Source organism: Uloborus diversus, chromosome 2, assembly GCF_026930045.1.
Source record: "Uloborus diversus isolate 005 chromosome 2, Udiv.v.3.1, whole genome shotgun sequence".
Lineage (NCBI taxonomy): Eukaryota > Metazoa > Arthropoda > Arachnida > Araneae > Uloboridae > Uloborus > Uloborus diversus.
In genome coordinates this window covers 58,463,933-58,481,463 of record NC_072732.1, presented here as the reverse complement: position 1 = coordinate 58,481,463, position 17,531 = coordinate 58,463,933, and the positions used below count along the sequence as shown (strand labels likewise).

The following is a 17,531-nucleotide window of genomic DNA, read 5'->3' as shown; positions in this document are numbered from 1 at the left end:
TTATGTTTTTTCCCCTAAGTAATTCCCTTTTTCCTATTATATTACTTTTACAAAGCTGTTAAAATTAACAACTTTTCTGCGAGAGAAATAATTACTCCATTGGATCCTTACCTTTTTAGTATCTTCTTACACATATGTTTTTAAAGGCGTCCCTCTTTTTAATCTGGGGCAAACAAGAGGGTAGCTTTAATAAACTAGAAATGCAACGCTGACTGGCATTTTTTAGCTTTTTGTATACTTCACCAGGGGGAATATTCAAAGAATGGGAATTTCCTGGGGACGTGTAAAAACCCTTCAAGGCAACCGAGTAAGGAGTTTTGAATTTCAAGGGAGTCTTTTTCTTTATTTTTTCTTTCGCTTGGGTTTTTGGGATATAAGTCTTTTATGCTTTTACGAGCGTTCCTCCTTGTAGAATTACAAGATTATCAAGGTGTTGCTAAGGAAAGTTTACGTATTACTCTGCAAGACAGAATTACTTTTGCTGCTTCGAAAAAATAGAATGGAAGAGCGTTTTTCAGAAAGTTGAAAAACCCGTACTTGATTATCTTCCATAGAGAAAAAGAAGGTTCGTGTTTAATAAAAAATATAAAGGCAAACCTTGACGTTCATTCAAAACTTCAAATGCGTTTTAGGTAATAAAATTTCGCAATGCCTGAAACTTAACTCATCCAGTTTCAGCTCATGTTTAACAACATTCTGCGTTCATCCTTTAGAGAAAAAAACTAGCAATGAAAATTCTAAGGGCAAATAATGTTAGTCCTTGTCTATGTTTCCTTAGTGGAAGCCTACAATAATTTCTATCCCTTAACCTAGGAAGAATCAATGATATCGGTTTTATGCATTTTGTTTTAAATGTTAGAGGGCTTTTAACTACTTGTTATTCATTGTCTAGAAAAATGTTCACATGTATCGTAAAATATTTTTACATTATTTTTTTCCTCAATTGCAAAATATCGCTTAATTTTTTTCTCTTTTATTTCACACTAACATGGTTTTATACTTCTTTGGTATGTGATTTCAATGTGCGTATTTAAAAAGTGACTGTTAATTGCTATGGAAAATGCCAACATTATAAAAATTAAAAAAATATGTTTTGTTTTTATATTGTAAATCACTTTATTTTTTAGACATATCATTCTTTTTAACCGACTTCAAAAAGGAGGCGGTTATAAGTTCATACTGTATGTATGTTTTTTGTTCACTTACAACGTCTCACCTAGAGAACCGATTTTGATTATTATTTTTTTAATAGACAAGGGATGGCTCAACTTAGGTCCCATTACTTTGTTTGACCATATTTGTTCTTTAGAAGAAAAGTTATGAACAAAAAAACAGGAAATTTCATGCAATTTCCCTATTAAATGATCAAATATAAAACCTAAACCCATTGTTACAAAATTTGGTGCCATACAACTGTAAAACAGTATTGTGGCAATTAATTGTTATTTTTTTCACTTTAACACACGTAGGCGAATGAATAAGCACTCAAATTCAGCTCAGAGTTCAAATGGCAGTTATTGTCAAACTAGTAGCTGTTTGTACGCATCAGGTAGGAAGCAGTTATAAAAATTCTTCCGCCAAGTGAATCATTGACAGTGTTAGTTGCGCGCTTGTTGTGGGAGTAATTAGAGTCATGGATGTCAGTCCTGAAACACGTGCTAAAGTGAGAACACACTTTTAAACTTAGAGAACACACTTCTAAAACGTTAGAAGAAATCGGCAAAATAGGTGGAGCGAGTAAATCAAGTGTCAGGAGGATATGGCAGCGGCTTAAGACAACAGGAAATGCTGGAACCAATCACATTGGAAAATGAGGCCGAAAAAGATCAACTTCTGCTCATGAGGACAAAAGTTTACGTCGAATAAGTGTTATGAATCTTCGATTAAATACTTTTGGTCTGTCCAAGTCCAAGGTGGCAGCGGGTGTTAACATCGCACCTTCAACAGTGAGATACAAGCTTTTAAAACGTGGGCGAAAACTACGTTGACAGCACAAGCTGCTTCTCACGCCTCGCATAAAGAAAAGAAGGTTAGAATGGGCACGGAAATATAAAATATGGACCAAAAAAGACTGGGAAAAGGATTTATTTTCTGACGAAGAACATTTTGTGGTTCAGGAATTTAGATCCAGGTTCGTGAGAAGGAGCAAAGGAGTACCTCTTCGTCCAACCCGCATTAATTAAGCACCCAAATATCCGCCCAAAAAGACGTTTTGGGGTTGTTTCTGCGTTTCAGGAACAGAATCTCTTGTTCCCGTTGAAGGAATGATGAACAGTGCCCGCTACGAATCAATATTGACCCTAAATGTGCTTCCAACCATGTCAAAACGTTGGCCGAACGAAGATGGAATTTTTCAAGAAGACGACGCGCGATGTCACACATCGAAGCAAATTGTCAATTTCGGCTCTAAAAACAAACTTACTGTACTGGATTGACCCGGAAACTCACCGGACTTAAATCCGATTGAAAATGTGTGGGTTATCGTTAAAAAATGTGTTTATAAATTTGACAGCACTACGATGGAAAAGCTAATTTCGTCTGTTATTGACATATTGTATTAAGACGTTTAAATTAAAACTACATATGCCAGTCTAGTACATTCCATGCGAAAACGTGTCTGTGATGTTATTAAGTCTCGGGGAGGTCATATTAACTATTAGTTTCAAATGTATTCATTGAAAACTTGAATAGAACTGTTTTCTTTTTTTTTTTTTTTTTAAGAAAAATGCATTACCTAATTAATTGCCACAATACTGTATTAATGGTAATTCCAGTGATAATTTTGGATGAAGTCTTCTTTGAAGCAAGCATCAAGTTTTTTTCAGTGTCATTACTCTATAGTGGAGGAAAACTTAACCTGGAAGCGAGATACAGCAGTAATTAAGATCTGCTTAGGCCTTCACAATGCTACCAGGTTAGGTTTGCCTCAACTATAGTAGTATTTTTATCGTTATCATCTATGCAATGATAGATTAACTGGGCTAGGTAAGGAGATACAGGATTTCATCACAGCTTGTATACTGTAAAATGTAAATTAGTTAGGGAAAACGTAATATTTAAATGGTTATAATTAAACTTACATACAAATGAATTCCAGAGATGAACAAAGATAAATTTTTAGCGCCAATCGCTTAAAGTTTAAGGGGTATTTATAGTTTGTTTGTTTGTTTTTTTAGTATGAGGCATTTTTATGAAAAAATTAAAGTGAAGTTTCGTGATGATAACTTCTTACTATTTCAGAAATACATTTACACTAAAAAGAATGAAATAAAAAATTTTTGAAAAAAAAATAGAACCGACTTTAAAATTGATCTAAAAAGTGAAAAATAATTTTATTCTTTAAACACCATCGATCATTCTTTTATACATAATTTTTGAAGTTGGCGCAAAAACGATAGATAAAGTCATTCACAGCCATAACTCAACTACAACTATAAATTTAACCAGGCCCAGTTTCCTCACTACCACATACATTATGCATTGATAACCGCATATTTGAGTAACGAGTTAATTGTTTCTTTCCTAACTTTGGATGATTTTCTGAACAAAATATAAACGAAGCATGGTTACACTCAAGGGCGCCCATATGCAATGTTGCAAGGGGGGGCTCAAATATTTTCTCCGTGGTTTAGCTGGATATTTCCCCCGTGGAAACTGATTTCAGGACAGATTAGAGTCATTAAAATTTGACATTTTTGATAACTTATTCATTAATGGCTGGAGAAGAAATGTTTTTACATTTTTGCAAAGAAAAAAGTACTAAAAGCAAGGAAGTTCTAATTTCAAAGGGGGGGCTCGAGCCCCCCTATATGGGCGCCCTTGGTTACACTACATTTTACTTTTTGTTTTTGCGCCAACTTCAAAAATTATGTTTAAAAGAATAATCGATGGTGTTTAAAGAATAAAATTATTTTTCACTTCTTAGAGCAATTTTAAAGTCAGTTCTTTTTTTTTTCTCAAAAAATTTTTATTGTAGCTGCGCATTTGTATCATAAGTATAGATTTGTGATTTTTGGTGCAGGTCTCATTTATACTTCAGCGTTCAATCGACTAAAAATGATATAGATGACTTGTGTATTGGTGCATTAGTATATATATATGACATATTATTGTTGTTGTTGTCTTGTGCCATATATATGATATCTGTTAAGCGAAAGGAAAATAACTGTGGGCTATGAGGACACTCACTTTTTAAGTTATTTTTAATAAAATATTTAGGACGGCAAGAGAAGCATAAAACAGTGAAACCTCAATTTTACTTTTCTCAAGGTACAGGGAAAAAAATTAAATATAAGAAAACGTAAAAAAATAAACGTAAATACATAGCAGCAAAATTCATGATGGGACCCAATGAAAAAACGTTAAACGCGGGGAAAACGTAGATTCAGGGGACGTAAAATCGGGGTTTCACTGTATTTGTTCAAATTCAAGCGTAAACTTTGTGAAGCTTTATCATTAATTCAGTGCTTTTCAAAATTTTCTAATTAAGTGTTGCTATAAAAACAAGTTGTTTCAGGAATGAAAGGGAAGACAAAAAATTTCTCATTTGTAAACAAACATTGCTCTCACGGAAAATTCAAACTCTTTTCAGCAATCTAATCACGGCATTATCAAAATGTGGCCCCATCTTCTCGATATTGTAAAGATTGCTTTGCCCACCTTTTACTTCCCTAACCTGTTTGCATACTGCCGAAAACAATTGATTCAGCTACTACTTAGGCAACGTCTCCAGTAATGCGGCATGCTAGCACGGCTCTAATTTCATCAAGGCCACCCTTCTATATCGGGGAAAGGTTAGAATATCCTGATCGGGAATCGAAACCCTGACTTTCCCATCTTCGCTGCAAACTGTGTTAGCGTTTGCGCTACAGGGCCTGCTCCTGGTTTGTACATCCAATTACTGAGGAGAAAAGAAATGCATGGAGGAGCCTCTACCTGAAACAACGGGACCTAATGTAAGCTCACCAAGAACCCTCTTGAGATTTGGTCTGGGGAACATTCTCGAATCCCAGACGGAGGAAACCTTTGTTCTTAACGGTTCGTTGACCACTGGTCATGAAACAAAGCAGTTCCCCAAAGGACTGCTTTTACAAGGGTTTTTGCTGTAAGTACTGCAGATTTCCTTAGATAAGGTTGTTCTACATGAAAGATCTTTAAGTCTGGAAGTAAATCAGACCAAAATGTACTAAATAAGTGTTATGACTCAAGGTTTAAATACAAATTATGATATTATGATGTAGATCTCAGTTCTTCATATAAACCTTTGTTAATAGGCATCGAAATGAAGGTAATTGCTTAAGTTTTCCTGAATTATTTTTCCAAAAGAATTTTTATTGCACTTAAAATTCTGTACAAGTTAAGATTTAAAAAATAACAGTTGTTTTTTCCCAATCAGGTGCTCGAAATATTAAATATAAATTTGGTAATGAAGATAATTGCATAAGTTTTCCTGAATTATTTTCCCAAAAGAATTTTTATTGCACTTAAAATTCTGTACAAGTTAAGATTTAAAAAATAACAGTTGTTTTTTCCCTGTCAGGTGCTTGAAATATCAAATCTAAATTGGGTAATGACACCTCAATGCATTTATTTTTGACCATAGGATGAACGTGTTCTCTTAATTGTTTTTCCAGATGCCACCATTTACTACTGCAAATATTCAACAAACTCCAACCTTTGTCCACTCTTCAACCAAAACTTTGTTTATTGATTTTTTCCATTTCAAATGGCTTTTATTCGTCAGTTTGTTTATTGCAATAAGCGATATTTGAATAAAATTTTTAGAAATAAACCTCCGATTCTTGTGGATATGTTCTAAATGAAGAACAATGAAATTTTCGTCATAAAGAAGAAATTCGGTTTTAGTTACAAGACATTTTTGCGAAGAGCAACTAAACAACTTATCAACCTAATACAATGGGGTTGTTTCCTTCAGTCAAAAGTACTACTTTTAGTCACTGAAATTGATAGAATGAGTAAAAAAAATAACATGGACCCAGAAAATACTTTCATTTTCCCAACAGTTATTTCTTAATTATTTTTTTAAAGGTGTTCGATTTTTCAAACACACTCTCAGAAATGGACTTTCAAATTCGACGAAACTTTCTTCGTTTTTGACGAAATCGCTTCCAGGGATATGCTCCGAGCGAACATTTCGTCAAATTGAGGAAACTGCTTTCGTCTCTGGTTTGAAGATGCGAATTTCGTCAAATGTAACGAAATATTTCTTCATTCTAGTTTCGTCAAATCGACAATCATTTTCGTAGTTTTGAGAGTATTAGTTTCGTCAAATTAATTTCGTCACATTTGAGCATGTTAATTTCGTAATTTTTTGAGTTTATTTATTTCTTTTATTTTTCTTTTTTCTTTTTTGAGCTAATTAGTTTTTTTTTTTTTTTTTTTTTTTTTTTGACAATACTGACGAACCTCGTTAATTCGAACACGCTTAAAAAGAATTACTTCTAAAACGGACTTTTTTGTAATCCCTGTCCCATTGCTTATTGTTTTTCGGATAAGACGAATTCTGTTAAGAATAATCGATTTTAATGATCCATTAAAGTTCGTTTTAACGAGGTTCGACTGTATCTTGTAAGATTTAGTCAAATCTTTACTTCAGAATCTTAGCACCATAATTTCCCACTTTGATGCGCATAGTCACACTCACAGGCCCGTCATTTACGGGGGGAGGGTCATTCATGGGGGTTGACATTCCACCCCCCCCCCCTGGATTTTTGAACATTTATTCTTTACGTACGAAAGGCCGTGGTTTTAGTTGGTTCTCTATAAAAATTTTGAAGAGTGTGCACCTTTTTTCACAATTGGAAAAAAAATCGAAATGACTGGCCTGCACTCCCCCCCTCCACCTAAAGCAAAAGGCAAGTATTTGTTGAAAAAAGAGACACATAAAAGATGTTAAAAACAATTTTATTAATGTAAAAATACAAGCAGACAATTTCTTTAAAATGTAAAAATAATTATTGCAAATTCAAGTTGAAGAACAATGTGAAATGATATCTGGGAATTAGGGCTTTACGATGCATCGATACATTGTAAAATACCGATGTAGAGTACACCCTACATCATTACACCTGTTTAGAATAAAAACCTCTAAACCGATAGATCGGTGTGCTCCACAAGTTTGCTTACATCCAAGCTTTTTTTTATCCAAGCAAAAAAAAAAAAAAGAACGGAAACTCACATGTTAGTCCGGCCCCATAAACTCCCCATGGTATCTAACTAAACCCCCATAAGGGGAGGGTTTTCCTGAAAAAAATCTATTTTTTGCCGGATCTTTTCCATATTTGGCACAGAGGTTCATTCTTGATGCTCAGGAATACTCATTGAGCAGTTTTCGTCCCGCTATGGGGGGGGGGAACAACCCTCATGGGGGATCTCCTTATAAAAGCAAAGTTTTTGTCTGATTTTTCCAAATTTGGCACAGAGGTTCTTTGATGCTCGGAAATGCACACACAATGGTTTTAATCCCTCCATGGGGGGGGGGCAATGCCCATGGGGTTTCTCCTTACAAAAACCAAGTTCTGTCGGATTTCTTCTAAATTTGGCACAGAGGTCGTTTGATGCTCGGGAATTCAAAAAGTAGTTATCGTCCCTCTATCGTAGGGGGGGGAGAGGGAACCCCATTGGGGGGGTGCTTCTTATAAAAACCACGTTTTTGTCGAATCTTTTCCAAATTTTACACAGAGGTCTTTTAATGCTCCGGAATTCAAGCAGGATAATTTTCGTTCTTCTATGTTAGGGGGGGGGGCAACCCCTCATTGAGGTTATTCTTATAAAAACCAATTTCTGTCGGATTTCTTCTAAATTTGGCACAGAGGTCGTTTAATGCTCGGGAATTCAAGCAGGGTAGTTTTCCTTCCTCTATGGGGGGGGGGGCAAACCCCATTGAGGTTCTCCTTATAAAAGCAAGTTTTTGTGGGATCTTTTCTGAACTTGGCGCAGTACTTCTTTGATGCTCAGGAATTCTCATTGGGGAGTTTTCGTCCAGCTATTGGGGTCTATTTTTTTTTTTTTTCAAAAACCCGTTTTTATAAGATTTTTTAACAATTTTCCACAGAATTCCTTTGATGCTCGAGAATTCCCTCGTTTTAGTCTCGCTATGCATGGGGAATCCCCCGCGTGGGTTTTTGTCGGATCTATTACAAGTTTGGTACATTTGTCCTTTGATGTTTGTGAATTCCCATAGGGTAGTTCTCGTGCCAAATTTGGGAAAATTCTGACACAAGCTTCGATTTTTGCAAGGAAAACTCCCCTAATCGGGGGTTTGCCGCCTATAGCGGGAAGAATAATTCAAACTGCTTCAACTACTCGCGATGTAGGTTTGGCGATGCATCACGATGTAAAAATTCCTACATCGTCCAGCCCTACTGGGAATATAGAAGTGCTACTTCCTCAGCAGACATTGAGTTCTGGAAGAATAAGACATAGGTTACTTTTATGCAGAGTTACATCAATATTTGCTCAAGAGAAAATTGCTGGGGATTTACTTCTTCATTGCATCGCATAAAAAATTAAAAAATTCCAACAAAAAAAAAAAAGATTTTTTAAAAACTAATACCATAAATTTTAAAGAAATAGTGCAATAAAATGTACAGCTTTAAGTTTGTATATCTTTGTTCGAAAATTAGATATAGAAAATGAAATTAGATAATCTTGAGAAAAAGCTTACCTTTTCCTTTTTTTAATCGATTATTTGTCTTATTAATTTTGCTTCTATGTAGAATGCTTGTTTGGCAAAATTTATGTTTAATACAAGAAGTGTATTATTGCATGCAGTACATACTTTATACTTTGGAGTACTTTGGTACATACTTCATACTTACCTGTCTGGAACTTCAAGGGAAATTAGGTACCTTTATATAACATAATTGATTAGAACTTTACTGATTTACTAAGATAGCTCCATAAGCATTAATGCAACCATGGCCAACGCTAAGACAGAATTCCAAGTAAGAGATTCAAAGGTATGCAATGAAAATAGTGACTAGCGTATCGAGAAAAGTTTGCTAGTTTTTATCATATACTTTTTATTTTCCTTTCAATTTTTCAATTGAAATTTTACATTAGACATTTTACTTTGTCTGCAGCAAAAACCATTACTCTAACTTAAATTTGGACTTACTACAGTGAAACCTCCGAATAGCGGACAGTCAAGGGACTAGAAGTTTTGTCCGTTATTGGGAGGTGTCCGCTATTAGGAGGAACTACTTAATTTACTTTTTCAAAATGGGCTGTTGTTCTCTTTGTAGAACACAATCGAAATAATTGCGAAAGGTTTACTACATTTTACGTCAAGTGTAATTAATCTGTTTTTTCTTAATAAAGGTATACTGACAGCACACACTTGTCTTAAAAAGCATTTAATCAATTAAAGTAATCGGTTAAAACAGTTTGACATCTCTTTTTTGCATTACCAACGGCGGCGATTCGGCGAAGCAACCCCCCTCCCCCACACACACTTTTTATGGATAATTTATTTATTTCATCTCGAGTATCACTATTGCATGATTGACAGTTGGCAATATGACCTTGAATATGGGCAAATCTTTTTCATATCTAAAAATTAAACAACCCAACGAAACCACGGCACCATAAAGCCGACTACTACCGGCGCCGGTCTGCTCAATTGCATCTCCCGAGAGCCCCACTTAGAAAAAGCGCCCAGTTTCTTCTTTTTATCTTAACTTTTGAATAGTTATTGTGTACAAAATTCATTAAAATCTTAAGAAAAACGTACGTTAATTGTTAGGCTGATATCAGTTTTCACTTATCTGCTTCAATACTCTCAAAACTAGCCGTTACAAAATTATGACTTTTTTTTATTTTTCATTTTTTGCTGCCCGCAAAAAGTACCATGTCTTTTAGTTCTATTTTTTTCTGCCCCCAACTTTTAAGCCCCAATCGCTGCCTTTGCCCCTTACCACCCTTTTAATTCCAAGAAACAGTAATAAGGAAATGACGGGGGTGGGGGTGGAATATCAGTTGTGGAGGATGAAAAGCTTTGTAAGGCAAGCAGTTACAAAGATATTCAGTGAAAAGAAAAAAAACGGAAGCGCTACGATCGCAAGGAAAATTTTTTGTGAAATAACTGTCCGTTATTCGGAGTGTCCGTTATTCAGAGTGAATTACATGGAGTGGCCTATATTGAGGGACTGGGACTTGCAAAAATGTCCGTTAATTAGAGGTGTCCGTTATTCGGGAGTGTCCGTTAAGGGAGGTTTCACTGTAGTAGTTCATCTATGAAATGCTTCTGAAGGGAATTCCCTTTATTTTGATGAGGCAGCAAATATGGCAATAAAATTAATGCTGCATTTATTTCAGCTGTAGAAACTATGTATAATGGAAAAATTCATAATTATCATAAATCAGGTAACACAAATTAACATAGAATTTAGCGTACTAAATGTGAAAATAAACAACAAAGAACGCTTTATAATTGTTATTATTTTCAAACATGCTGCTAACTTACCTTTTTTTTTTTTAAATCAAGGTTACCTTCAATAACTTATTTTAAATTTGGGAAAAATTGAAAAAATATTGAAAATATTTAGCTGCAAAGCACAAAGATATAGTTCTTTATGGAAATTAATATTTTCTTTGCAACTTAAAATGCTTTGTTTTAAATTAATACTTACTTTGCTTCATGTTTTATTCTGCAAGTAAAACCATTCAAAAGAAAAAAGTAAGAAACAGACTCAACAAATAGTGAAGTATTGATACAACATAAACAAGAGACAGCTGCAGAAGGGGATGACATTACATAAACAATATGGGGTGCGACTTTAATAAGTCCGGTCAACGAGCCTAACAAAAAAAAGGGGGGGGGTATCATTTCCGAACCATAAGCTGATAGCCAGTTTGCATTTATTTTTAATTGCATTAAACGCTTTTTTTCCTCGATTTTTGTGGGCTTGTTTAAAAGGTTGCTAAGCAATTATTAAAAAATATTTTTATGAACACTTTTGTGAGATAAAGTTCTTAATACTTTTTGATTATTAATTTCTTCAAAATCATATTTCATTTTGCTATTAAAATATTTCATGTAGTTTTGTTAAGAATTAACTATAGAAGATCTATTGTTTACCCATTTCAAAATATTAATCTTACCTAATGGGTAGAGCAATATTTCATTGAAAATGATAAGTGTTACGTACACTTTTGGGAGAGAGCTACTGTATAAATTATTATCGTATTGAATAAAATATTACATGTAGAGTAGAAGAAGAAAAAAATACCAATACTTAGAGAGGGGGTGGGGGGGGGAATATTTTTTTAAGAAAATAAAAATGCAGAGTAAAAGAAATTTTGAATTATTAAGCAAAAACACTTCGTTCACCAGAATTATATTAGTAAAATTCATGAAGAAGAATGAAAACACATAACCATGTAACATATTCAACATTGAAATTAAAAGCTTCAAAGTTCTATGCTATTTTCAAGGCACTGTATTTATTATCTGCGTTGCTGTAGCTACGGTGGAATTTTTTATGTAAGTTTAAATTCGTAAAAATGCTTTGGTCATCTTTGTCAATTGTCTGACGAAATAAAGGAAGTACGTTTTCGGAAACAAAGGTCAGCAAGCACACATTTTCATTTGCAAATAAAAAATAACGCTAGTTAAGCCTAACGTGGAGGTGACTCAAAGTTAGTTTATACAGAATTCCAAACCAAATCGAACAGGTCGCTTTCAATTTTAATGTGTTTTAAATACAACAATAAACACAACACTAAACAAAAATGTAACAATACATAAAAGAAGGCACATTGCACATACAAATTTTAATAAATACTAACCTTCTTTATGAATCCTTTAGAATAACTGCTGTAAAATAATTTAACGAGCAAGTACAAGACTGAAACGAAAACTCCCAGAATGCACTGCAATGTGACGAAATCGGGACGAAATTATTTCGTGAAAAATTTGAGATTTCTGGTTTCGTCAAATATCACGTGATTCGGTGACGAAAGGATCGTAGAAAATAACGAAATAGTGCTCGAGGATTGCCGAATCGTCAAAATTGAGCGTTTCATTTTTGACAGTGCAAGGCGTGGTCTTGATGACGTCACAAATGATGCAATTTGGCGCATCTTTCTACCACGTTTCCACGTTATGATAATCAAGTAGCGAATTAAAATTGCTCTCTACGCTTGCTATCAATCATATCGTTGCCAATGCACGTGAGTAAAGATGCGAATTAAATATTTTTCTCCGTGAATGGCATTTCATCATTTGTGATGTCACACGACAGAAACGTAAACAATAAAAGCGCACCGCTTTATGTTTTTTTAAATATTAATCTTGAACAAATTATTTTAAAAATGGTCAGATCCTATATTTTTAAGCATGCTGTTTCAGAAAAAAATACTTTTAAAATTTTGGAAACGACCCCATTGTTGCATTTTAATAACTAAATGTTTTGTGTTTTCTACACAGGAACTGAAGGTAGTGGAACATCACCAGGCGTTTACCTTCGAGACGATCCTATATTCGGTGCTCAACTTATCAACCAAAGTGAATTAAGAGCCCCAACAGCAGAGAAAGCTGCTTACTTATTAGATGCAGCATTGGCCGCAAGAAGTCGTGGTAATTTATTCAATGTTTATACATTTTAAATAATACTGCTTATCCTTTTCTTTCGAACTTAAGTCATGATTTATTGATAATTTCAATCTTATCACTTGGTACCCGTATCAATCACAGCTATAAAATTAAAACGATTTATTTTCCAATTTATTTACCCCTTTTCAGCAATCACTTCGTTTAGTTTTCACTATTTCCATATCAGAGTATTTTGTTATCACTTGACTTCTAGGGGTGTTCATTCTTATAGAAGTTGATTACTATTTATGTTTTGTGTTCAACGATAACATTCAAGGCTAATGAGATATAGCACAAGAATAGAGTCATAGAAAATTGTAAGTTAAATTAAAATATAGAAAAATATTTGCAAAAAATAATTTTGCTCTGCTCCAAGAACAATGCATTATTTGTTCTTCAAAATATTTGAACATTTTGGATGAACTATAATGCCGTGCTAAGCACAAATGTCGCATCTGCATTTTTTTTATCAAAACTGGGTTATAGTCACCAGGCGGTTCTTTGTCACATATTTCACCTAAATATAACATTTTATAGTCATTTGTCAAACAGAAATATTTGTTAAAAAATTCAGGAAAAGTTGCATGGAGAAACAAAACTTAAAACAGAAATTTCTCATTTTTTACTCTGCTGCAGATACGGCTTTTGCGCTTACCACGGCAGTATACTGTTCAAATATTTTTCTTACCCATCTTAATCGTATAATTCATAGTAGAGTAATAAGAATAATTTATAACAAATGTCAGAACATTTATTTCATTCCAATTCAAAATCAAAGACTTTTACTACAATTTTAAAATCAATTATATGCAACTTCCTTTCTCTCCTTAAAAAACGAGAAAAGAAAGGAAGAAAATGATGAATTTGTTGCAAATGCTTGGTTACCACCTCCCCCCCCCCCTCCCATTCCATTTTTTCTGATGGAAAAGAATGTAACGCGATTTCCTTCGTCTCGTTCTACACTTCACGTAAGCGTACTTTAGTTCGTTAATCTTATTTCAAAACAGCTATAAAACTCGTGCAAACATTATGAAGATAATAAGCTTTAAAAAGATAGAAAATGGCACGGAAAAACAAGTAAAAATAAACATTGTTTATATCTGCAAAAAAAATGTGAAACGATGTGAAGATGGTAAAATTAGTTTTTTTTTTTTTCCTTCCGCCTATAAAGTATTAACGAGATTATTTTTGAAAGATCGTCTGCTAAATTGCTGAACTTAGGAACACGCAATTTTGTTAAAACTCATTATTATAACAATAAATGCCTCTCGGAGTTAAAACTATTCAAAAAATAAATGTTTTAAATCCGTAAATATCAATTCCACGGAATTGTTGTTCATTTCAGCTTAATTTTAGAAAATATTATTTATCACTCATCAGCATTTTATGTATTTCTTTAAGCATTAATATGCAGAACATGATATTAAAAATTTTATGTATTTTTTTTCTTTTATTTTCAATCCATTCGCATATGTTTTTTTAATCAAATTTCTTCTAGTTAGTTATTTCTCTTTCTTCTTTTTTTTAACAAAACAGATCAGTGGAATCATGAAAATATTTCTCAAAACTAATCACAATCAATCAAGTAACGATTTTGTGCATCGTTTTCCTATTTTTCTTTAAAGTTTGTGTGAGAAATACTCTTTCATTAAGCAAACATAAAGATGAAATAACGAATATTTTTCTAACAAACATTTCTTTCTTTTTTTCCATCAAAAAGAAATAAAAATCAGTGCATATATCTTTTTAATTGACCCTAAACTTTTTTTTCACTTATTTCAATGACCCAGTGGTAATGGAGTAACTAACGTCGGACTCAACTTGGCGTTGCATCACCAAGTTGGTGACAAATTTAGCTACCAAAATAAAGTGCCAAATCGGGTGTCAGTTTGTCGATGTTCAGCGAGATTCCCGAGCCGCCATGTTAAAATAATCAATGATATGAATCAATTAATATGAATTTCTGTAAAAGAGTCTTTTCTCAATTATTTTGCAGGAAATAAGTTTTCCCCCCTCCCCCCAGGCACTCTATTTTCGTTAATTGTACATTTTCCATTCAATGAGTGAAGGCAATGGTTCAAGCTTTTGTCGTTGCAATTTCAAACAGCAGGAGCAACAGAAACATCTTTTTTTTTTTTTTTTTTTTTGAATTTGGCATTCTTTTCTTTTAATATACGTTATTGGTAAAGGAAAGTATCTAAAAAATGCTTTTTAGACGTACCGCTTCTACAATTTACACGTACAGATTTTAAGAGAGATGATTGTTTCATAAGCGTACAAGGAAGTTATGTAGTGCGAACATCGCATTTTGTTTTCTCAGCGTGAGATTTTATATGCTCGAACCACAGCATGCACTATTTTTCCCCTCCATCTTTAATTTGCAAACTACGGTATTTGTTTTAATTTTTTTGAAACAATTGGTCAAATTTTAAACATATGTTTATTGATTTTTTTAAAAAAGTAATTAATAAATGGCCCAAAACTTATTGTCATTATTATTTTTTTAACATAATCGCCTACAATGAGAATTCAAAACTTTTCACCAAACAATTACTAGCAGCACTACTTTTTTTTAACTTCCAAAGAGTGCAAAGTGAGTTTTGAGAAAATAGTAGACATTCCGAATATGATATTAGTTTTCTGTTTTATGAAAAAAACAATTATATTAATGATTGAAATGCAGTTTGCAAATGTAGACAACATTTGCGAAGAAGTTGATTTTGAATCAAAGTGAAGCGAATTCAAAGAGCGAGAAACAAAATTGCAAGCGAATTTATATTTAATAGGAATAGTTATTTATAATATATATAAAATCTAAATCTTCTCTGCAAACTTTATACTTGCTATTCGGAACTCCAGCGCTCGAATACGCTACCTTGCGGTGATTTATAAAACTGCGAATGCAACTAAAACTTTGCCACGTTGCGTTCCATGTGTGTCTGTTGACGTAAACACAGGCAGTTTGTTCTGAGTATTTATTAACGCAATCGATGTGTCTTAGTTTGCTTTCAGCTACAGAAATTAATTCGTCCCTTAGTAGTATTCTCGAGCTCCTCAAAATAATGTTAGTTTTCATTATTTCCTTAATAATAGGTGAAAGCGAAAATTCTGGATTAACAAACTTGGATAACGTTCTACAAGGTAAAAAATTTTATTGTTTTGTATGAATTTGTAAGAATATGGGAGTTTTTTTAATCTTAAATTAATTAAACTTACCATATTTTACAGCAGCATTTAGTTGGAATGGACAGTATGCAAAATATTTTCTTGAATATATTATCGTAGAACAAAATGAATAACCGAGAAAGAATTTACTTTATTCCTTTTATTCTCAGCTGAAAGGTATCGCCAAATTTGTTTAGGGTTATAATTTTGGCATTGTGCGAGCAAAGTAGCCTTGGCGAGATTTCGCGTTTTTAGTTAAACCATTTTCAATTTTTATCATGAGTGGAACAAAATGGTAGTAAGATTACAGAATTCGATAAGTAAAAAGAAATAATTGTCAATCAACTGAAAAGAAAACTACCACCATATATCCGTGAGAATTTTGTTGATGATTTGCATAACATGACACAATTAAATCGTAACTCAGAAATTAGAAAAATCGAAACAGAAAATTTTTAAATTAACCGATTCGGGAATTCAAGAGAAATAACTCAGCTACAAATGGAAAACAAGCGCTAGCCAAAGCAAAGCAAAGAAGTATCATCTTCTTTTGGTAACAATTTGTAATGTCATATTAAATTTTCTAGCATTAATTGTTATTCTTGTCAGGCCACAATTATTATTTAGTTTTATCAAGAATTGATAAATATCGAATTCAACATCGTGAAAATGGCTGCTTAGAACTACGAACTACGTACTTTGCATTAATGTTTGACGTTTAGTAATGCTTCTTGAATTCTCATTTCTTTCTACGTGGGTCAGAATATCAACAAGACTTTGAAAATTAATTTAAAAAGAATAAAGCGAAACAATCATACGTACGAACAAAAATCACAACACTTTTAGCATTTTCTTCGTTACCATGTGCGTTTGTTTTAGTTTTCAATTCCGCCATTAGACAGTGACTTCAGTGCCCCCTATAGTTCGTTGGAGTTGCGAATTATTCATCGTTGTTTTTGGCAATGACAAAAAAAATGAAAGTAAAAATTCTTTTGATGCAAAATGTTTACGGTTTTTTTTTTTGGCAACATTTAAAATTAAAATAAATCTTCATGGGGAAAAAAACATTTATGGCAGAATCAAATTGAAATGAAGTTCCTTTGTAAAGTATTTTGTAAAGTACTACAGGAATTATTCTTATGCAATTGAAGCCTTTTTTTTTTTTTTTTTTACTTACTCAGAGTAGGCGTTTTTGCTTTGAAGGAATTTTAGTCTGATTCATTTGTCTAATATGTTTCTCCTATTGCTGTCCATTTCGATACTGTGAAAAAATCTTAAACATAAAATTATTCCTATCCACACATATACGTATATGCTAGCGAAATCGCTGATCGAGTAATCGAGTATCGCTCTGCAGGAATTTATTGAAATATGATTCTTAACGGTTCGAGAGAATGAAATAGACATTTTTATAAGGTCAGTTGGGGTAAGTGCGGTCTTGGGGCAAGTGCGGCTTAGGTTAATAATCAGAAACTGGGAATATCTGCAAAGCTGCTTGCCATCTGGGTAGCTTGGTAAACGTTATTACTTCGCACTGCGTGCGTTAGATCGCGCTAATTGAATGGTAACTCTACTTTCTCCCTTGTTTCCTAACTTTTCTCATTTTCACTACAGTGCCATGCTGTTAAGGTTCGAGAAATCATCGTTTCTTCTGTTGTTGTTCTCACTTTTTCGTGCTTCCAAAACGTAAGCACAACTATTTCATGTCTACTTTTCGTATTTTTAAAGCTGAGATTTATTTTTTTTTACT

General features: G+C 33.3%; 1 protein-coding gene across 1 annotated transcript in view; it reads left to right on the top strand.

Annotated features, from left to right (window-relative positions):
• Nucleotides 1–17,531, top strand: part of LOC129216333 (kinesin-like protein KIF26B) — a 211,537-nt gene that overhangs the window by 136,846 nt on the left and 57,160 nt on the right. Inside the window, exon 6 of the mRNA XM_054850544.1 lies at nt 12,452–12,601. Within this exon, the coding sequence (XP_054706519.1) occupies nt 12,452–12,601 (150 nt within the window). The remainder of the gene's footprint in view (nt 1–12,451; nt 12,602–17,531) is intronic.